Here is a 23,191-nt window from a genome sequence, read left to right on the forward strand (position 1 = left end):
GGCACAGCTAGGCAAATCAAACTCATTGGGAGAGAAGAAGAAGGGATTATGTGGACTAATATGATTAGCTACTATGCTGCTGTTTCATGGCGTAATTACAAAATGACATGTACAATATAGAAGATCTTAATCTCGGCTCTTCATATACGTATATGATACAAAATCTAACCTTTTTTTTTTTTTTTTTTTTTTTTTGTCCCTTGGATTATCAGTCTTATTTGAGGGAGTACAGCAAATAACCAAAAAAAAAAAAAAAAAAACCTGAATAAAAAAATAATAGTAAAGAAACTGACAAAATAGTCAAAAGGATGAGGGATCACAAGAATCATTTTTTTATTTTTTTAGTAAAAAAAGGCTTGTGCTTTTTACACCATTGATCATTTGAATGGTAACGATTGGCTTCGTGGTGGATGGGTTGGTATTCAAACAGCAGAAAGGTTACTCTCAAGAGATTCAATCTAAAGGCTTGGACAGAGTTTTGATTTTTTTTATATCTGTCACATTTTAACAAACAGTAGCGACTGACGTACGTACGTTTCCATTCCCGAATTCTTTCCGCTTTCTTTGTGTTTCTTTTTATTTATATATTCTTTTGTTCCCTGTAAACATGATTGAGCTATAATGTGGCAAAGCCATGGGTGTCAGGTAGAAATGACTTTTTACATTCTTAAAAAAAATAATCATAATGAAATAAAATTAAAATTACAACCACAATCACCCCCCCTCCCACCCCCCCTGGGGCTGCTTAACATGCACATTTTCTACTAATATTATTACAGCCATGTGTCACAAACAATTTATTTGACTATACAACAAACAGGTTTTGTTAAAAAAAAAAAAAAAAAAAAAAAAAAAAGAATCGTTCAGATAATTTATAAAATCAATACAAAAATAAACAATGGATTTGACCGTTTCTCAAAATAACTCAAAAAATGAATGGAATTTTTTGATGATGTAGCAAAATAGAAATAAAACATACAGACATTGCAATCTATTGATACAAAAACAAACGGAAAAAAAAAAAGGTGGCAACTGGACTTGGCATTAACATTCTGTGTTGCATCACAATATTGGCTATAATAAACATTACATATGAGCTCAAATAAAAGAATGCAAAAGAAAGCAATATACAAAAAATTTTCGAAGATAAATACAATATTTATAATTGATATGTTACAAAAAACCCCTTTAGTGATCGCAAGTGTTTGTGTGAAAGTGTTGCAATGTATAAGACTATTTTACTCCTAGCTGCTTTTAGTAGGAATAAAACTCTGTACTAAATATTTAAGTGGATCTGGAAAAAATTCAAGACAAGTGTATAAATATTTAGCTACAACTTTGGCAAAATCACAAAAGTCTACAATTGTATAACCACATACAAAACACATTAGGGAAGAAGGAGCTAGAAGTAAAAGGACAACTTTCTGGTACAAGAAACATAGACTCCACAGTAGCCTAAGAATGCAATAGTATACAGTGCTAGCAAAAAGTTGAAAAACATTGCAGATCACATTTGCTTTACAGGAAGCTTTTAGCAGTGGAAGTATTTTCCTTTCTTTTTCTTTTTTTTTCTTTCTTTTTCTTTTTTTTTTTTTAAACCAACAGACAGTAGCGTTTCGTCTCTTAGTGTGCTCGTTTTGAAGGCGAGAGAATTTTTTTTTGCGATATCAAAGTTACAATTTCTACCTACAATAAGTTACAAAGTTCATTTTTCGATGAAGTATGCATGATAAACCTCTCCTCTGCCTGTTCCTCCCCTTTCACTCCTATTTACTTATTAAATCTTTACATTATTTTTTCTTATAAATCATACGTTTTAGGTTTATGTTAGTTCTAGTTTGTTGGCTCTGCAGTATTGGCTTGGCCCCTATTTTTCTCACCACAAATCAAAAGGAAGAAAAACAAAAGAGAAAAAGCAAAAAAATAATAATAATAGTGAAAAAAAAAAAAAAATGACTTCACATTATAGAAATGTGCGACTGCTGCGCATCACTCGAAAAAATAAACATTCAGAGACATTTCAGTGTGTTTTTCATCAAATGGCATATCCACAAAGTTGCTCCCCACACAGAACAAGATTTAGCCAAGATCGAACCAGAAAGGTTTATACAAAATAGGCGTTTTTTTTTTTTTTCCTTCCGCAAATTTTTTTTTTCTTCAAGACAGAGAAACATGAAAATATGACAAGAAATTCAGTCAATAAATTTCAAATGTTCATGACAAAGTTTCTTGCATGTCAATTTACATTAGTCTGAATAAAATCTTTAAAACAAAGTCTTATTTTTTTTTCCTTTCTCGGAATTAGACGTAGTTGTTGGATAACTTCATGACGGATGCCGATCGTTTCAGGAGAACGTTCCGTGATCTACCCCCCCGAGGCTCACTGCACAGATGCTGCTGCTTTACAAGAGGTGGAAGTGCAATTTACATGGGAGGGACCACCAGTCCGGACATAGCTACAGAGAGGGGGGGAAAAAAGAGAGAGAGAAAGAATTTTAGTTCTAGATCTCTATAAACAATGCATGTAAGATAAACAAAGCAGATTATTTCCGCCACATTCGGTGGAACCCTTTGACTGATGAGGTAAGGCACATACTTTTTCATACTTTAAAGAAAGTGCAAGTTGTGTTTGAAAGACTGTCACATTGAACAGTTTATTGGGGGAAAAAAGGTGCATTTGTAGGAATGGGATTTTTTTTTTTTCCTTTTCGCAACAAGACATGCCAAGGAAATCCTTCAACATTTTAAATGAGGTGCTTTCTGACATTTTGAGGAGAAAGTATCCCCGCTCTCACATGTGTGAGATTTCTTTTAGCGTTTTGTTAATGGCCATCAGAGAGGCCAGACTCCCAAGGGAACGTCCATGCTGACAGCTGAGAAACAACACGGTCACTTCGGCTAACGTCACCGAGTCGAGCCTTTTTCGTTCTCGCGCCAGCACAGGCGTTCCTCTCAGCTTTACCTAAATTGAAAAACTCGGCCCATCTTTTCTTCCTTGTTCAACGCTGCCATTCGCAACGTACCATCTGCCTTTCTTATTCGAAATTGAAAACGGGGATGAAGAAAGAAATCGTAGGATCCGTTTGCAGCTTTCCTCAGCTGCAATGAAGAAAACGCTAAGATTTTATAAACTCTACCCATTTCCACAATTAGGTGGCTAGTGAAGTGCCTGGATTTTTTTTTTTTTCTTCGTTCTCCTTTCAAAATAAAAACATCCTTTAGCTACTTTGTGGAGTCATGGTTGAAGTGATTTTAAGTTTGCCTAAGCACCCAGTGCCATGGCATTCCTCATTAATTTCTGCAAACCACATATTAATAAGTGGATGCATGTAGCAGCATGAACTTTAATTTCCCAGTTCATTAGCTCTAACATTATTAATCTTGGATGCACACACTATGGCTAAAACATGTTTTCAAAGCAAACGACTCGGCCTTGACGGAGAGGAAATACAAGCGGGCTCAACAGGCTCCGGGAAGTCGTTAATTTGCCGAATGACGCTGTCCTGCCGAGGATTTCACAACTGTTTCGTTCTGTTATCGCGCCGACTTCTGAGTGCCGCCTCGCATTACGGCGTTCATCAAAACAATGTCATACTCAGCTGGCACAGGAAGCCAAAGCTCAGCGCCTCTCTATGAAATCTTAATGCGTCCGCCCTGTAAGCACCGGGTACACGAAGACCCATTGTTTTCATAACTACGATGGAACATACTTTGTTTTGTTTTTTTATGTCGCAACAGCATTCATAGGAAATGGCCAGAACTCTGATGTGTGTGTTTGTGCTTTGTCAAGGCTGCGAATGTAGTGATCTTTCATTCAGGATCTATTCGTGTGGGTGCTACATGGCAAACAAATTTCTTGTTTTGGACGTTTGCTGAAGTCAAGTGAAGGCATCAGGAAATTTGTGAACACAATGTTTGGTTTAGATCAAATGCATAGAAGGCACTGAATAATGCATTAGTTGGATGGCTATGACCTTTTTTTGCGACTTGTTCGTGTAAAAAAATTCCTCGGCTTGGTAATCCGGGCAACGCAGGACGCGATTCAACTGTGCCAAAAAAACCCCTAAGAGTCAAATTCTCATGAGAGACATTTGACTCCCTTCAATCATTAATGTTAAAGTAGTTGATCCATAAAAGCCAGACATGCACATTCATGCTACATGCCTGCATGCATAATTCCTATTAGTCATTCATCCATGAGTTCATTCACCCAACCACACACATATATATTATTGATACAGGCAGCCATGTTGGAGAAGCAGCATGGCGGCAACCAAAGGGGCATTTTCACGAGAGCCGAAAGAGTGAGGCAGCAATGCGGCGTCATAAAAGGAGGGAGGCGACTCTCACCTTGAAGTCCATTGCCATTTGCACTGGTGCAAGAAGGAGGTGGAGATGCTTGGGGCCTGACAACGGGGGCAAAGGCGCTCTTTTGTTTCACTGCAGAGATGACATTGGCAGGTGAGAATGAGAAAATGCCGTGTGTACTGCTACAGTTTGAAGAGAGGCTGACCGAAGAGGCTGCCATGGTAGGGCTCGAAGGAACTACTGCAATAGAGCAAACATAGTCACCACTCAGAGAGAGTTTCACTTTCTTTTTTTTTCTTTTTTATTCTTTTGTTTTTTTCCTAACAGACAAGAGTCAGGGAGAGCCAGGCCTCGCCTCTTTTTCAAATAATAATCATGGGGGTGAAAACAAATCAGGGAAGAATGGATACGAGGAAATGATCATTCTTTAGCGGGGAGGATGTGGGGGGGTGTGCGTGATATTCTGTTGCTGGCAAACAAAATGAATGCAAAAAAAGGAAGCGAAAATGGGGACTGGGATGGAATGAGATGGGATGTCCTGCCTCGGCCACTTGCTGGATAATAGGTGTCTTTATCGACTCTGACGATTAAAGGAACATTTTATTGAGGGTTTTTTTTTTTAAGTAGAATTTGTTGCTCCGTGTCAGTGGCCTAGTCAATTGATTCATGTGTTTGAAACATGTCATGTATGTGATGTTTTTACGTTTTTTTGTTTTGTTTGTTTGTTTTTTGTTTTTTGTATTAATTAATTGTTTGTATCACTATGTGGCTTGTTTCAGGTGTTCAGCCTCCAGAGTCACCCCTCCTTTTATCCAGTAGCACACATTCCCCCAAAAAAATCGAAACAAAATAAAAAAAAAGAAAGAAAACCAAACACAGACAACAGGAGTGTCAAAAGGAAAGGGAGCAAGGTGGGGGAGAGCAGAGTAGGGAGTAATTACCTTGATACTTACTGCCGTAGGGTGAGTTGGCGGATGAGCCATTGAGGAATCCAGGCGAGCTCGGGACGCCCAGGTTGGGCATGCCAGCGTTTCCATAGCCGTTCATGCTGTTGCTGGCGGTGTTGTAGTTGGACTGCTGTGGAGTGCTGCTGGGCACGTAGCCGCGAGGTGACACGCTGCTCGTATTACGGCTGTAGCCAACTGCAGGAAAAAAAATCAAATGCGCTATTGAGGAAACTAGAATAGCTGAAATGATAATTCCGTATTTCGAATGCATCTCCTGTCCATAAGACTTTGGTGAAACTTTGCTTCAGGAAGCCTTAAAGCATTTTATAGACATGCATTTGCTGAATAATCTGTATGTGTATTTTGCTTTAGTTTTTGCATCCAAGGCTGAAGGTAGTACGCTGTATTTGCTTTGCACTTTAATAAGGAAAGCGAATTTCAGCAATGTAAGTCAAGTGGACACTTGTAAAAAAACAGCCACATGTGCCACCAAAACATCAATCTAATCTTTGCTTCAATATCAGGGTGCATAAAATAAGCTAGAACACCCAAATTAGCTTTTTTTTTCTCAATGTATGCTAGCATGTTGTTCAAAGTTTGGTTTTGAGAATGTAGTACTACGCTGGGAGATAATCAAAATATTTTGTCTACACAGATCAGGCATAGCATTATGACCACCTGGCTAATATTGTGTCTGTCCCCCTTTTGCTGCCAAAACAGTCCTGACCTGTCGGGCATTAACAACATTACAGATAGAGTAGCCTACCACACGGGGCAGCCTTTGCTCCCCACGTGCATGAATGAGCCCTGACCGCCCACGACCCTGTCGTCGGTTTACCACTGTTCCTTATATTGACCGCTGTAGAACAGGTACACCCCACAAGAGATACCATACACTTACACTTGCCTATTTTTCTGGGTTCTAACACACCAACTTTAAGGATAAAAAGTTTATAAAATGTAAAGTGTATCATAATCAGTGTTATTCACTTCACTGCTCATAATCTTGTAATCCAATAATGTTATGCCTGATCGGTGTATATTTGTGCAGTGTATTTTTCAACACAGCCATATAACCATCATTGATCTTTACCCTGTGAAGTCTCAGAGACATTGACGGCCAACTGGCTACCAAAAGAGTTGACGCCCATCATGCCGCCGTGGGACGCGGTGTTAGCGAGAGACGGGATCTGGTTGTGGTTGCGTGGTACGCTGTAGAGAGCTTCTGCGATGTCTGCCGCCCGCTTCAGTATGATCTCCTATACGACAGAGTGAACGAGCCATGAGTGCGATACAGGAAGTCACAGCTGGTTTTAATAAAAGATTTGACACATTTTTTTGCCACATCTAAGCATTTCTAAACCTTTAGTTGAATGAGAAGAAAAAACAATGTAAAATTATTATTTTTTTTTTTTCATTCTAACTTTTAAACAGTTTGCATGCAGTCAAAGAATGAGAAAGAATAAATCGCCATGGCACGCTTTTGAATATGTATTAGACCTCTGAACTTCATTTGAACAGCACTGAATGTGTTTGAGAAAAAACACCTTTTGGGCCAAGTTCAAGGTTATTCTCCCATTTAAATCTGTTCACTATGTGTGTGTCTGTGTGTGTGTGTGTGTGTGTGTGTGTGTGTGTGTGTGTGTGTGTGTGTGTGTGTGTGTGTGTGTGTGTGTGTGTGTGTGTGTTTTGAGCGATTAACTCCTGTTTTTTGCTCCATGTGCAGCAAGCACAAATAAATAGCGAGTGAAAATAGAAATAAAAAGCGTGCACTCTTGGTGTAATGACACCCTGCTACAGTACAATGGCCTGCAGCTAGCTTTGAAATGTATAAAGAGGGGCATAGCAGGGGGAGAGAGGCACTGATTTAATTACAGCCACTGTACAGAGGGAGAGGGAGGCTGAGAGAGATAGAGACAGACAGAGAGAAAGAGAGGAGGTGGAGGTGGAGGGGGCTACTCATTAGCATGCACTGGTGTAGAGGGTATTTTACCTGGTTGTTGTGGGGCATGCCGTACAGAGCTTCCACAAGGTCAGCTGCTCTCTTTAGTAGAACCTCCTGCAGCGCAAACACACACACACACACACACACACACACACACACACACACACACACACACACACACACCCATTATAATGAGTTACAGAAAACAAAGAGCAATATTTGTGTATACATGTATGCTAGCCTGTGTTTACTGTATGGTTTATTTATGACATTAGTGATGTGTAAATGTGTTCTATTGAACTAATATTTGATTATCAGTCATTTTAAGAAGGATTTCCTTCTCATGTTGGCTGTGTCACGTGCCAAAGCAAAGTGAAGTGGTGTGTAACCTCTAAGCTAAACGAATAAAAAATAAGCACTTGAGTTTTAAATGCTGTGGCCTATGGGGTATTAAACAAACAAACACACACGCGCATACTCGCAGCGATACATAAAGCAATACAGGAGCGACGTTCGGTTCGGCTAAATCCACCCGAAGAACAATGAGTCATTTTCCATATCTTAATTAAACTGGCAGAGTCCTCAAAGACAACATCTCACCCTTTAATTCATGCCCCAAATTTGTAGTGGAGTTCAATGCCAATTCCTCTTTCTTCAGAACAATAAAGTGAATTAGCTCGGGTTAATCTAGTTCTTTCATAATGGCATTAGGAAATTTTTCAATTAACCTCTTTCACTGACTGTTGTAAAGGACTTCATAAATGAGTTCTCGTGCCGAACTGCCTGAGAGGCTGCGCCCGGGGACCCGGGTGCCCACAAACCCCATCTTATCCATGTCTGCATGCTTCCTCCCTACTTATAGCACAACACGGATTAACTTTCTGCTTAGCTTCCCTTCAAAAATTACACACAGCCTGCCAACAAGCCAACAAGCCACCCTGATCCAGCACGTCTCGCTTGGTCTAGCCTATTGCGTTTTTTTCTTCGCTAACACTCATGACAGTGTTCCATGAACTGATTAACATCTTATCTTCTTATAAACTTCATACTCTGTTCTAATGAGTATTGCTTTGGACATTCCTAATATAATGAGAAAGACAGCAAGAGAGAGAGTGAGTTCTAACCTCAGCTCTGCCCTTGCTAGCATGTTCACCAAATCACACACTGTTTCTTAGCATGGCTGACTGGCTTCATTCCTAGTCACGACCGCCATCTTGAATCCGTACTTATCAAGATTAATCGCATAAGTCGGGGCTCTTGGTGCGTGCACCATACGTTTTATAGAGACGCTGTCTAATCCTGAGAGGGAGCGGATGAGTGGCTTTTAAAATGGGCATTTAGCTTAGAAATTGCTGTCTCTGCTTCATGTTGCATGCATCTAGTTTGCATACAAATAAAGAATTACACTTGTCACATGGCAGGTACAATCAATGAAAGGCCCAGCTGTCTTAATCCTGTCCCATCAACCGGCTCCGTGCTCTTTCTCCCCCTTTTCCATTGGGCTCTATCTCTCTCGCTCTCTCCCTCTCTCGCTCTCTCTAAGAGAGATAAAGTGTTTTTCTGCAGTGCTAATAATTACTCATCATCTCCGCCCGTCATATCACAAGACTCCTTACACATCGCTCCCAATTTTGCATGACGATTACTACAATTAAGACCGGCGCTCTCACAGAGACGAAAGCCTGCCAGCGCGAGACTCTCTCGAACCTCTTGTCCATATGGCACCCAGGCCTTCGAGATGTACAGATAGGTTTAAGGAAATCATGTCTCCTCTCCACTTTAATCTGTTGTTAGCGACAAGGTGTCTCCGCTAATGAAGCGGGGTTTAGTGGCCGACATTGGAGTGTGACGAGAGAGCAGGCCCCTATTGGCGGAGGAGACACTGGGCGGGTTTGTTTTTGTTCCTCTCAGCCTGGCCGGCCTCACGCTGAGAATATTATTAGCGGTGAATGGTATTTGAGAAGCATTTCGATGTAAATTCATGAGCGCCGTGCTAAGTGTAATTGACTCCTCTTCCCTCCGTTCGGCGAGACGAAGCAGACTCCAGGTTAAACGGAAACTATTAAAGCTCAGAAACGATCCCCAAGCTTGCTTTCATGACAAATGCGGCCGGTTATTATTACAAGCATTTGCTGTTCCGCCCGTGGACGTGAACCATTTAAACGGGGCTCTTCTTGTTATCACAGTCCAATATCTGGAGTGGTACACAGTATATCAGCAGCATTGCAGGAGACGGGCGAGGTGAGCTGGCTGGAGGTGCTAATGTCATTCTAAAGTGTAAAGCAATTATTCTGTTAGTTCTAGCCTCAGGTTATGAATACATTGAGGAACGCCGGGGCCCAATAGATGTAGCTACTTCAAAAAAGCCGAGAGAAAGAAGATGAATTTTAATGCATGGGTAATTGCTCGACATGAATGCATTTCTAATAAATTTTCTTGCATATTAGATTGCGGAGGAAGTGGCATAGATTTGTGCTCGCCAGCTCGAAACGCACGGCAGAGGAATGGAAAGACGCGGAGGCAGCCATTCATTTAGGAGGCAAAGCAGGCAGGTTAACACTAGATCATAGTGATAAAATCATTTGATCAAAGCACAAACAAAAAAGAATAATGCCTAATCAGATTCGAATTTCTCTCTCTCTCTCCTCACTCTGGTCTATATGGAGAATAATGGAGGGTAGCGCTTTCAAACGGAGAGCCTAAAGCAGAGCGAGAGCGAAGGCCCCCTTAGCAATCTCGTCCTTCATCACATGACTGACTACTGATATTGCCTTTATTCTCGCTCCCTAGCTTCGTATATAAATATGTTCATTCGACGCCCCTCGCTCGGGATTGAGCTCGCAAATTTTGATCTTATCTAAAATTAGGGAGGTAAACTTCAATTTGGTGGCGCTCCCGCTACCGGGCGTACATATGTAGCAGAGGCATTATTAGTGTACGTCCAAAGCAATCCAAGCTTGCCGTATTGGTTTTCTGTCCCGAGCACAATTACCCATCAAAGCACGGCCTTTGTAGATTCCATACAACAGGAGGGAAGAGTGGAAAGGGAAAGGCACAGTGGAAATCAATATCAGGCTGGTATTATCAACTCTGCACTGAAGTGGCGGAGAAAACCGGGGTGTGACGCGTTCACCTTAATGCTAAGACACGGTTTACATTTCTCCTGCAAGACCCCCTCCTCCTTATTACTCCAGCCTGTCTTGGCCCTAATGGTGCCGTCCCTCACACACTCATGGTCTCATTGCGAGTCCGTGTAAGGGTCAATTGCTGCTTTGCGCGGAGCCGGCTGTGACCCGCCGGGTTCGCCGCCTCCAGCAGACGGCTGCCGTAACTATGATAAATCACTTGGCACTTTCATTTACATGCCGCTGAACTCCACATTTGGGTCCATTAAAAGCCAAAATCAAATATTTATGTTGTTTATTGGAGCTGCTAGAATCCATCGCTCCTCAGCAATCGGTTTTGCGCCGAAGGCCCCTGGTGTTGAAGGTTTACCTGAATTAGACCCCCCCCCTTCCTCCCCTTTTAAAGCTTTCACGCCCACTTTTCCTGCATCACATGCTTTTTCGGCCTTTACATTTTCCCAGAGTGAGAGCAAAAAAACCCAGCACCAGCATTTTCCCGAAAAGCAAAAAAAAAAAAAAAAAAAAAATCAATATTTTGTTTTGTTTTCCTTTTTTTTTTTTTTTAAAGCTAAGCCTAATGGAGATATAAAGTGTGCCTTTTGAAGCTTAGCAAAAGGCATAACATCATGATGTTTGGAAGAAAATGTCGGGTGTACAGGCAGGGAGAGGCGGCCTGGCTGGTTCTGTTTTATTGGTAATGGATAGTTTAAAGCATTTACTGGAACAAGATTTCCTGTCTAGATATTGCTCTCTGCAGAGAGAGAGCCAAGTGTAATTGAAACACATCATGTGGCGTGGGCTGGCTCTGCTCGGGGATGCTTAGCTCCGTGTGTGTCTGTGGGACGCGAGGCTAGTCGTGCTTGTGCTTAAAGCAGCCAGGCTCGACTTAATGATAGCACCCGAGCCCCCATGCTGGGCTTTAATAGATATTTGTATGATATCTGTTATTGGACTTTAGCGGCGGTCAGCTCTCACTGAGCGCCCATTAACCGGCTACAAAATAATATCTTAACGCGATATTAGGAAAGGTCCTAGCTTTTTGCGATCGGGCTCAGAGGAGAAATTAACACGTTTGGGAGCTGATTATAGCCAAATGAGGATGATACATAAAGGTATAGGAATGAATAATCAAAGAATTCTTTTTGCCCGTTTTCTTTAAAGTCTGGAGACGGTGATCCTTGTCTCGGGCACAGAGAGGAATTTGTACGACTTTGAAAAATAATTTAATAAAGAAAAACACAGAGGGCATGCTTGATATTAACGTTGGGACATTTATTAACCCACTATAGCTTGGACTTATATCGGAAAGCTTTGTAAACAAAAGATTAAAGTGGATCTAGCTTTGGAAAATGAAAGGAAAACAAGAGCAAAATAATCACACATCACAAAGAGGGCTCTGCTCCGATTACAATCACCACTGCTTACTGGAGTGGAAAAATGCTTAATTGAACTATTTCGCTACAATGAAAGTTTGCGCAATTCTGCCAAAATTCAAACACCGGGGTCTCGAGGTTGCCTGCTTTGTGTGTATGTGTGTGTGTCTCAGTGATTTGATTTGTGACGACTGGCCAATAGAGATTGGATGTACTAACATCGGCTTCTTGAATCGTTTCCCATTTTGAAATTTCCACGATAAACATCTTTCTTTCACTCATTCTCATTCTCTCTCTCGTTTTCTCTCTCTCTCTCTCTCTCTCTCTCTCTCTCTCTCTTTCTCTCTCTCTCTCTCTCTCACACTCTTTCACGTTCACACAGGGTTCTCAAAGCTTACTGACCTTGGGCAACCTTTCCGGGTCACCTGGATGTCTGGGGATGACCTTCTGCAGTCTCTGGAAGCCGTAGTCAATAGTTGGCTCGTTCAAAGCTAAACAAAACAGAAAAAACATAGCAGGCATTGTGCGTTAGATTCTGTCTCAGGCACGCGCTCGGCTTTAGCAGTAAAAACTGAAATGTGGCACACATAAAGTTTGTTGCGATCATTTATCAAATCTATGCAAATATCCGGACGGGTTTGGGTGTTTGAATAAAGCGCGAGGACGTACTTTAGTTTTAGTGTGCGGTATACAGATAAACACCCTCGTACACCGCCGTTCAATGTCGGAGGCTTTTTTTCTCTCTTTTTTTTCTCCACCCCGCTTATTTGAAGCAAACTGGCTGTAATTGATCAAATAAATTTTGAGAGCTTACTGGATACATTATGAATGAGGCAGTGTGAGAGCTTGATGGTTGGAACCCCTCCTAACTCTAAACCCGCTCTCTTTTTCTCTCTCTCACACACACACGCACAAATATATATGTCCATGCAAACACACAGCAATCATGGCTGTCTGTCAGTGTGCTGAAGTCTGCATCAGGCTTTTCCTGCTGTATCACCAACTAGATTTATAGCAAGCAGCTGATGATGACATATGTCTGGCTATTGGCCCTTTCAGATTTATCCTTCTCTCTCTCCCTCTCTCTCTCTCTCGCTCTCTTTTGCCCTTCTTATTGCCTGAGTGCAAACGATGCAGGAGGTGCACTTCATCTTACAAAGCTTTAATAATCTGTGAATGGCTGACTACAAGCTGATGTAGGGCGCCATCATTCTACAGCTGTGTTGGGCTAGCCTCATGAAATTGCTGGCCACAAATAGTAATTAATCTTTCCTCTCTTCCTTTCCCTCTCACACACCCACACACACACACACACACACCTACGAACACACACATACTCACACATACACACCAAGCCTCCTCCCTCTAAAATAGTAATTTTGAGTATGAACAGGGCAGGTTATAAATCAGAGGCCAGGGCCGCTGCATATACAAGTGCATGAATCATAATCTCAACTGGCTGCAACTGCACACATTGTGTTTAACAAGCTTTAGAGGAACTGGTGGAGGTCTATTACCACTCTCCTCCAGTGGGGAGGAAAAAAATATAATAATAAAATAAAGTAAGCCGACTGGAGGAAGCAGCCTGTACTGAACATGCAACCTGAGCAGGTAAAATGGATATGTACCATAGATCTTACAGCTTCTGAAAGCTGTCTAATGTGAACTTTCAAAAAGAGAAGTTTTTAATACATGGACTGTTAATCAGACTATGGCGCTAGAGCAGGAAGTAGATATAGATGGTGGTTCTACGATGGTTTAGATCTAAAACGAGCAGGTCTCGGGTAAACACAGGCTTTTTATTTAAATTATTGTTAATATGAAATCATAGAGACCTGACCAAATCTATCTGTTATGTATAAAACATGAAAAACGTATGAAAAAAGTCACCAGACCATGAGTTCATATCATAAAAAAACACATAAAATTGTAGCCCGAATGGGTGGAATGGCATAAATTCTCCTGTTGATGAAGGTGACACTATGCAATAGTGGGCATCTTTGAGCTCATGTATGCGTAAGAGGGCAGACAGCCCTTTCCTCCGAGTGTGTCATGCAGCATGAGCAACAGTCTAAGAAAACGTGTTCGGCTTATTCACATGTGTCTTAAAGGAAGTCCATTAAAGTCTCCCTTCTCCCGCTTGGCTATTTTTTGCATTGTACGAGTCGGAAATCTTTCATTTATTCTCAATAATTGTTCTAATAACACTTTGAGACCATACTTTGGTGTTTATGTTAATAGTACGGTAGATTTGGTAAACTGGGTCTTGTTCATCTATTTATTCGCTTCCCAGCATAAAAACTGAAATTTCCATTGACAAGAACACCCTCGAAATAATTGGTAGACTTTATGATCAAGTGGCACAAATGACATCAAAGTGTGGGAGCTAATGATCGATATCTGTCAGAGACGTGTCTCTAAGAATGCAAGCACAGTGCAGGCGTGTGTGTGTGTGTGTGTGTGTGTGTGTGTGTGTGTGTGTGTGTGTGTGTGTGTGTGTGTGTGTGTGTGTGTGTCCGTGCCCATATGACTGACAGGCGTGATGCTATTTGACATGCCATCATGCATGGTTGAAGCCAGTGTCACATAGGAATGAGAAATAAGATGCTGCCTTGTTAATACAGCATTGATCGGCCATATTGATTTTACATGACATGACTCTTGCAAGGATGTAACTCTCTCAGTCTGTCTTTCTCTCAGTCGTTCCCCAAGTCCTGCATTGCCTAGTTGTTCTTCTCTAGAAGTTGCACCACAGGTTGATAAGTATGGTAAATGAGTATAAAGCTGATATAAGGTTCGCATTATACTCATTTATAATCAGGGTTTCTGCAGATTTCACCAAGTCAACTTGAGGACATTTTAAGAACCTTTAAGCCTGTCCTGCCATTAAAAACACACAAACAAATAAGTTGTTAGCAGTTGGCCTTAACCAAACCCTAATTTATTTTTTTTATTTTTAAACAAATTAGCGCTAAACTTGCATTTCCCTATTGCTGAAAAATAAAATCCGTTTTATGTCTGTGGTACAATCCAAGAGAGATTCATGCAAATAACAGAAAGCAGATTTGCAAGTTGGTCTCATTTGTAGTAAGACCTGTTTAAAATAATTTAAGATCTAGAACAGTGAATTTAAGACTGAGGGAAACCCTGATATTAGCACATCATTCAGTGAAGTCATAGATCTGGAATGGCAAGGAAGGTGTTACTTATGTATAGCATTAGAATAGCTCACAATGTTTAAAGCAACACATGGGAAACTCACACCAATTCAATGATCATAAATAGGTCTACAAAGTAAAGTGAAAGGTAAAACACACTGCATAGCTTCACACACGCTTCCACCATGACCCACACACATAGAGGTGAGAATGTGACAGTGTCTAAGGTTTAATAGATGCATTCTGATGGAGATAAATGCACATCACTTATTGATCGGATGCTAATGACACTGAAGAGGTCACCGGATCCTTCATTGACACCCATCTCTCGCATCACTGCCACACATACACATACACACACACACACACACACACACACACACACCTTCAGGGTGAGTATGCCATGTTACAGAAAGATTATGACTGGTGTGTACTCAAGGTTTGATTAGAAGAGGTGGAGAAAAAGAAGTCTTCATTTTATTTGCATCACCCACACAGCATTTTTTTTTTGTTTTCATCTAAAAAAAGGACATTTTAAAAGATTTAAACCTCTCTTATTGGATCTCTCTCTCTTGACATCAGATCCACCTTCCTTATTCAGAGTAGAGTTGGGAATCTGAAACCTTTACAATCATTCTTGCAATCTTTCTAGTACACACACATGCTCCAGTCACTGAAATGATGCCAGTCTATCTGAACCAGGTCGGACTGTGACCCCTCCCTGTGGGCTCAGCGCCAGCCCCCTCGCCCTGGGCTCAGCCAATCAATAGCACTTTCCTGTTTTGGAGGCGGGTAATTATGAGGTGGAGAGAGTGGGTGACCTCTCACCTGTCCCACATTACATTGCTGATATTAAGATAAATTGCCCGATTTTGGGTAAACATATGCTGCAATTCAGCCTGTCAGCAAGGGTTTGCTCAAGGATAATTTGTATTGATCTATCCGCTTCTTCCCAATGCAGCTCGCTGACCTCATGGATAATGAGAGAGCATGAGAGAGGGAGTAGGAAAGAGAGAGAGAGAGAGAGAGAGAGAGAGAGAGAGAGACAGAGAGAGAGAGAGAGAGAGAGAGAGAGAGAGAGAGAGAGAGGGCGGGGGGGACACCACAGACACCATTGTTTTAGGGCTCTTGAGTTGTTAAGTGTGTGTATACATATGTACGTATATATATGTGTGTCTGATCAGTGGCCTGGTGCCTGTCAGTGGCTGAGGGATTTCGCTTACATCTTAATTTCTCATGTTTTTCCTTTGTGTTTGTTTGTTTGTTCTATCCATCCAGAATGAAGCAGGAAGGTGCTGCTCAGCTAACAAGCGTAAATGAGCGTGTTAAATCAAACAGGGCAGGCATCGCTCACAGCGCTCTTAACAACTACAGAGCTCCAGTGGTAAGAGGGAGCTGTGTTCGCTAACGAGCGAGGAGATTTTACTGCGGTAAAAAGAAGACGGAAAACAGACCAACTCTGACTAGATGACACAAATACGGAGCTGTCTAGGTGTTTTAACGTGTTATGGGGTTTATAAGAAACAATTGGATAAAATCCTAAACACTAGCGTGTCACATAACGCCCTTCTGTCTTTAATTTTTTTTAAATAGCGATCTTTACTCAAAAAAGGTCAATACGACGGAAAAAACTGACTTTTTCATGTGCGTATACATGAGCATGTCTTCATACCGAGCAGGACATCTGTATACTCGGAGATGGAGTACTTTGACCTTGTTCTTAGAGATTGTACATTGTCATTGCTCACGCCTGACACCCTACACGCCAGAAGATACATATCTCTGACATGCCTCTTTTTACCCCAACACCACAGCCGCTCTATAATAACAGCCCGGAGAAGAAAAAGAAAGTGACACGTCTGCCGTAAATCCTGATGAATTACGGGCCACGGCGCATCTTGAACTTATGAAATGTAGCAAAGTTAAGACCAAAGCTTGCAGAAAAGAAATATGACGGTTGAAAAAAAAAAGGCTTGAAAGGGAATCGCTGTCAGTCATGCGTCAGATCGGGTTCGGGGAAGAATGCAGGCTCGGAGTTAGCGAGGTGCTACGATCTGAAGTGGCGTTGGCGGTGTTAATGGCACTCAGGATCGGCGGCGGAATGGAGTCGACGATAGAACAAAGTGTGACAACGGTGCGAGTTGGAAACCCGGAAATAATCGAAACGTGCCTTTTTTCAGGCTTTGTCAGCTCTTTTTTTTTTTTTTTGCTATCTGCTTTTTTTTTCACTGTGGATTTTGTCAGTAATCGGGCTGAATTCAATAATAGTAATGTTACTTTTGACAGCATTTGTGAGTGTCTTTTTTTGAGAGCTCGGATCTAAAGAAAAACAGAAAGTCAGTGATCAAAAAAAAGGGAGAGGAAAGGAGGGAGGGAGGGATGGGGGGTAACTTTGATAAGTAGACGCTAGTGTAATTGTGCTCCTTTGAACAAACATGAGTGAAAACCGTGAGCTCTCGACTGGCATTCCACGCCCACATTATGGCCTATTATGATAAGGCTATATCTTTACATGAGATAATGAGTGGCTTTATTGCCGTTGCTTGCTATTACTTTGTCTAATTATACTTAACTGCTCCGAGCTTATCTCTGCTCCACCTACGCCATCAAAAAGTCTTACCAATACCACACACATGCTATTTTTTTTTCCCCTTCTTTTCTCTGTAACCCAAATCAAGGAGACGGAAGAGAGGAAAAAAGGGCCTTTAAGGGAAAGGCAAGAAAAGAGCAGGAGGAAAGAAAGGTTACAGTTCAGAAAGAGTTTCGGTAAAGTGCCGTGCCTCTGTGATAGTCTGAGCGGAGCGGGCTTTCTCAAGGGAACAAAACATGGCTGTTTAAAACAGGCATGAAATACCATGAGTTCGGACAGTAGTGCCTGTGACAAATCTAATCTTATTCCCTCTTTCTGTCTTTATCCGCCCCCACCCCCCACCCTACCCCTCCCACCTTCATTTATTTAAGACATGCCAACGCCAAGGAAAACAACAAAGTGCAGACAGGAAGCATCTTTTAATGCCAAACAGCCATCGTTCCAGCCCAGTGGAGGAAGGAAGGTGAAGTGAGACAGACGGAGGATTTAAAAAAAAAACAAAAAAACACAAAAAACACAAAAAACAACAACGACGACAAAAAAAGCACAGCTTTCGTTTAACTCCGATTTCTCGCTGGCATAACAAAAACAGGAAAGGATTCATTTGGTTTCCAAACTAACTGCCGGATCCATTCGCTAAGCCAATTCAACTCGTAATAATAATGCTGCGTATATATCCATTCAAAACATATGCCTGTAATAATATCGTTAGTTTCCTCTTTGCAAAAAAACAGACCACCGTGGTAATTATAATTTCATCAAGCAAACCCAGACATGTCATCTCCGCTGAGCAATGAGACATTTGTGACTGTCGAACCGTACAGAGAACGCTAAGTATGAGGCTGAAAGAAATATAGAGAGTGAGCAAGGATGCTACATGCAGGGAAAAAAAAGACTGAATAGAAAAAGAAGTTGCTCAGTGCAAGGCCGGGCCTCTAGAGGGGGTTAGTGATTTCAGTGACGCCGACAAGCGATATACACCCCCAATTCAGCAGAAAAACGCCAATACTGATTATATCAGAGGGCGTTTATGAAATGAGCCGCTGATTGTTAATTGAATAAAGTGGGCCAGGTGAAAAAAAAAAGCAGGAGGCACAAGAGCGATGGGCTGCAATTATCACACTCTGTCTGTATTATTGAGGAAAATACTTCTCACGGCTGCTGGGAAGAAATAGAGACCAACAAAAGCACCAAGAAAACATGCTAAGCTGCTGGTTTTCCAGCATCCAAAAGCAGAGCCTAAGAGGGAAAAAAAATTGTGAAAAACAAAAACTCTCCCAGAATTCAATGCTGGTGTTGTCTTGGATCTGGCACTAACTTCATTTTATTGCTAGCTGTCTCTGAAGGAGCTATTCCATCTCTAAGAAATTCAGATGCTCCGGAAATTAAAATTTCAAAGATCTTCAGTGGAGGTGGGGGGGAGAGGGTGGAGGGTGGGGAAAAATCAATGGTGACAAATCAATGCTCATAGAAATTTCATGAACTTTGAACCGATACAGGCATGATGATTGGAGTGGGAATGGATGGAAGACTGGAGAAGACTCCTAGCGCTCGGACAGAGACAGAAAGCCACTCTTCTCCAGACCATTGCACCCTTTCATATTTTATTCCACTGACACAAATTACATTTTGGCTCTACCACTATAACAAGGAGGGTAAAAAAAAAAAAATAGTAGATAAATAAATAAATAAATGAATAAATAAATAAAAAGCACCCCCCCCCCCCACACCCACATACAAAACTGTCCACTCTGCTTATATCTTCTTTCCTACTCAGATGTTGTTAACCCTTCGACTTTTGACTACCACCAACACAAACATGCCTTATGCCTAAATACCCAAACTATGCTAAATGAAATCAGACTTATCAGTCCAGTCTGATAATCTTATGTCCAAATGAATACTGTGGAAAAAAAAAAGACGATCAATACATGGACAGGGTGAAAAAAAAAAAAATCAATACATCCGTTAAATTATTGCTGCATTTATTTCCCTCCTCATCCGAGATGAGTTATGTTTGCTCTCGCTGTCAATACGGTGTAGCTTTTAGCATTAATCTATAAATAAAAACTATGCTGGAAGAGGATACCATGCCCAGGTCTGGATAGGTGAGGGGTGCAGAAGGGAGAACAGGATGAGAGAAAGAGAGAGTGCGAGTCATCCATCAGAAAATGCTCTGGTCACCGGAGCACAACTAATGTGCGTGAGTAAGGGCGAATCTATTTAAAGCGGGCAAAAACCGAGCAAAAACTGCAATGGCCAGGAAAGGAACCAGTACAACCAATTATATCAAAATCAAATTTTTTTCTCTTTTCCTCGTTAATGAGAGAACGTTAAGTCGATCCCAAAGAATAAAATCTGCTTTCATTTGGTTGAAGTAATATTAAAGTGGCTGCAATAAACAGGAATACATTTCCAAATGCCCCTCATTTTCAAACAGTTCCAGACTCTTTTGCCTTGTACAGAGAAAAAAGTGGAAGTGAGATCATACTGACTTCTTTAAGAGGATGAAGGGGTGTGACGAAGATGCTGTTGATTACATAATCACCCCCAGCTTCTGATTACTACTGTATGCCTCTCTGTGTGGGAGTGAGAGTCAGAGAGAGACAGAGATAGAGAGAGAGAGAAGATAGAGAAAGAGCAGGCCTATCTGATCCAGTTTGAGGGTGGAGAGAGGTTGATGAGCCGATAGTCTCTTCTAAATCGCCCGCTGATCAACCAGCGATACGGCGTTTCATGTGCTGTTTAAAGAGTTTATTTACTGCCAGCCTCCTGTCTTTCTGGCTTCATCTCCTGCCGTGTGTATCATTCCTACACGATGGCATCAAGACCTCTATTAGATCGTGTCCAAGAACAACTTAAAGACAAGAGGCTCTCCAGCAGAGCTGAAGTTAGCAAGGGTTCTAAATGGCCATGTCCGGTTTTAATAGCTTTTAAATTTCGCCAATTAGTATAAGAAAGCGAACTAGTTTACAGCCAGTGTTTGTGTGTTCCTGTATGTTTGCATGTGCTAGGTCAATTGAAATGTTGCAGAGTGAAGTGGCGAGACGACCCTTTTGTCCTCTTTGGCTGGATGATGAATGGCTGTCTCCTTCTCGGCGCGTTTTGTCAGTTTTGGCGCAGCCGAGTCAATACCTTCACCTTGACGAGGAAACTTTGTGATTTATCAGGGCCACTGGCCAATGAGAGCCAATGCCAGGAGAGTCAGACCCTCTGAGGTACAGACAGTGGCCTTTGGTTAAAGTCTTCTCAAATGAAATCGCAAGAAGGTGCATGATAGACAAATGGCTCTTGTTAGAGGCAGTCAAAAAAATGAAAAGGGAAAGGGGGGGTACAGGGGAAAGGGGAGTGAAGAAGAAAAAAAGCTTGACTTGAACTAATAACACAAAGGGGCCATGGCGGTCACTGTGGGTCCAAAGATGAAGCACCCTGTCACATAGCAGGTTGGGAAATTAGCAAATAATGTTCTTCGGCCCTGATAAATGGGTGACAGCTCTCCTTCGCCAATCATTTTTTAACATTTTGATGCATGTCCACAATCCCATCGGAGGAAAGGAAAAGTTTACCGGCCCTCAATTTCCGTGTGATAAATGGTGGCCGGTAAATGTGCGATTTCTGTATGAGGTATAGTTCATTTTAAGCAATTCTGGTAAATGGGTGTCACTGATTAGGACAAATAGTCCAGAGGGGTGAGAGCTCCAGTGTTACATCTCTCTCTCTCTCTCTCTCTCTCTCTCTCTCTCTCTCTCTCTCTCTCTCTCTCTCTCTTCTCTTTCTCTCTGTCTTGCCTTCTTTCTCTTGGCTCCAGTAGAGCATTGAGGCCAGGCGCTTGCAGTGACCATGCAACACCTAAATAGAAAGCAATAGCTTTGATGCAATTAGAGTCCAACGCTGAGCTATATTTATGATTGCTGTCATTGATCTAAATGATTGGCCAAGGTGCTCACGAGCCCTTCTTCTTTCACCTACCAGTCGACGCTCTTTCTGCTTTTCTCTTAGATAATTGAGAGAACATGATGCGCTTCTTGACATTGAAAAGCAAAGGTTTGAAAGTGTAATCCATACGAACACAGAAGCTACTTGCTCTTTGAATGTACACTGTTTACGTTTTAAATCCTTTACATGGTTAAGAAAAAAAAAAAAAGGACAGTCTGTCAAATCCAATAGAGGAGCTTAAAGGTAACATCTGGAAGAGGCTTTCAAAATTGCATGATCAGCTTGTGAAGCTTCTTCGAACGGCTTCTATTGGCAGGCGGACAAACACGTCTGTCTCTCTTTGATTTAAATTTTTTTTGTTTGTTTTTTAATTTAAAGACCCTCCTGACAGGCTGTTCGGGACTAGACCTGATCAATGGGTAACTGATACAAGTCTCAGATGCCACCAAAGTGGCCTTGTGCCTACAACAACAAAAAACTGCAACAAGAAAGAAAATGAAGCAAGAAAGAAAATGAAATCTTTAAAAAATACAAAGGTACGAGCTGAAGTAGAGCAAAAAATAACAGCAAACGCCAATAAACTCCTCGAGCCTGGTGTTGTAAATAACCTCACATACAAACACACACACACACACACACATCGCAGCACGCTCCAAAACAAACGATTACACGTACCCATCCTGGCGCTGCATCCGTGGATGATGGTTATTAAATGACACTCTGTTTTAGAAGAGGGACTCTCAGCTCATAAACCACTTACACACTCGCCATGTTTTTGTGACCTTACGCTCTACTCCGATGTCATATCCCGTTTTTATTGTGCTCTGCCTGGCCCGCCACACTTTGAGCATTCGGCGGGTATCATTTCATTGCTGACCCCGACGCTCTGCTCGAGGTGTCAGGAATAAAACTCGAGCTAGAGACATAAAATGGAACGTCTGAGGACACGGCCTGCATTTTAAAGCCGGCCAAGAGACATTTGCTTAGGGAGGGTTGACCTCTCCGACAGGTGGCTCACGCTGCCATGATGGAGAAGAATTATCGACTCTTAAAGTAGTGCGCTGGTTCTGGTCACCCGGCGTGAATCTAAGTGAGTGTGAAGGACCTTTATGAATCGCAATTAACACTGCTATCTACAGATGGGCTGATGTAATACAGAGGATTGGATTTGACATATTTTCCGATATACAGTACTCCACCGTCAAACATTTTGTGAAAGGATTATTATCTAACACGCTTGTAGAGGCAAGATGTTTCTATGTAATAAAAAAAAAGCAGAGAAAACATTAGTGTTTGGCTTAAATTGAAAGCAAATGTTCACAAAAACCTTGACTCGATTTTGTACAAAGAACCGTGTATGTCTGCGTGTGCGTGTTTGCTTGTGTTTGTTTTTTTTTTTTTGTGCGTTTCCTGAACAAACTACATTTGGGGAAAACGTGTGCCTCTCCAAATAATGAATGGCAGTCACCATCCATTGAATGCAGCCATAAAACACTCGAGAACTGCTTATGTTTATTTTCTCTAATTCCTCCAGAATAGCCTGCAATTATTCCACTTAGACCTGCAAGAACACTATGTATGTAAACACACACACACACACACACACACACACACACACACACACACACACACACACCAAACACTTTTGCAAAAGCTTCTACTAGGACCACCTAGGATTCTCTGCTCATAGAAGCCATTTCTGAACTCATTATATGTGCAGGTTATGTGTTTTGATCAATAAATCTCCTCATTCGAAACAAAAGAGAGGGAACAAGAAAAAAGAGATGCAAATGAGATGTTCATACAAAA

The 23,191-nt window shown here is 41.5% G+C and overlaps 1 protein-coding gene across 19 annotated transcripts in view; it reads right to left on the reverse strand.

Moving 5' to 3' along the window:
* Positions 1 to 309: 309 nt before the first annotated feature.
* Positions 310 to 23,191, reverse strand: part of ebf3a (EBF transcription factor 3a) — a 93,981-nt gene continuing 71,099 nt past the window's right edge. For 4 of the 19 annotated variants that reach the window (XM_083556532.1, XM_083556528.1, XM_083556529.1 and 1 more), the window contains exons 11-16: positions 12,101 to 12,189; positions 7,249 to 7,314; positions 6,349 to 6,514; positions 5,262 to 5,450; positions 4,351 to 4,440; positions 310 to 2,456 (exon numbers count right to left, since the gene is read on the reverse strand). In XM_083556532.1, coding sequence (XP_083412658.1) covers positions 2,425 to 2,456; positions 4,351 to 4,440; positions 5,262 to 5,450; positions 6,349 to 6,514; positions 7,249 to 7,314; positions 12,101 to 12,189 — 632 coding nt within the window. In that variant the 3' untranslated portion in view covers positions 310 to 2,424. Of the gene's footprint in view, positions 2,457 to 4,350; positions 4,549 to 5,249; positions 5,451 to 6,348; positions 6,515 to 7,248; positions 7,315 to 12,100; positions 12,190 to 23,191 lie in introns of all 19 variants that reach the window. The other 15 variants (XM_083556542.1, XM_083556541.1, XM_083556539.1 and 12 more) reach the window with 4 other exon arrangements.

This window comes from Silurus aristotelis (genome assembly GCF_946808225.1).
Source record: "Silurus aristotelis genome assembly, chromosome: 12".
NCBI lineage: Eukaryota > Metazoa > Chordata > Actinopteri > Siluriformes > Siluridae > Silurus > Silurus aristotelis.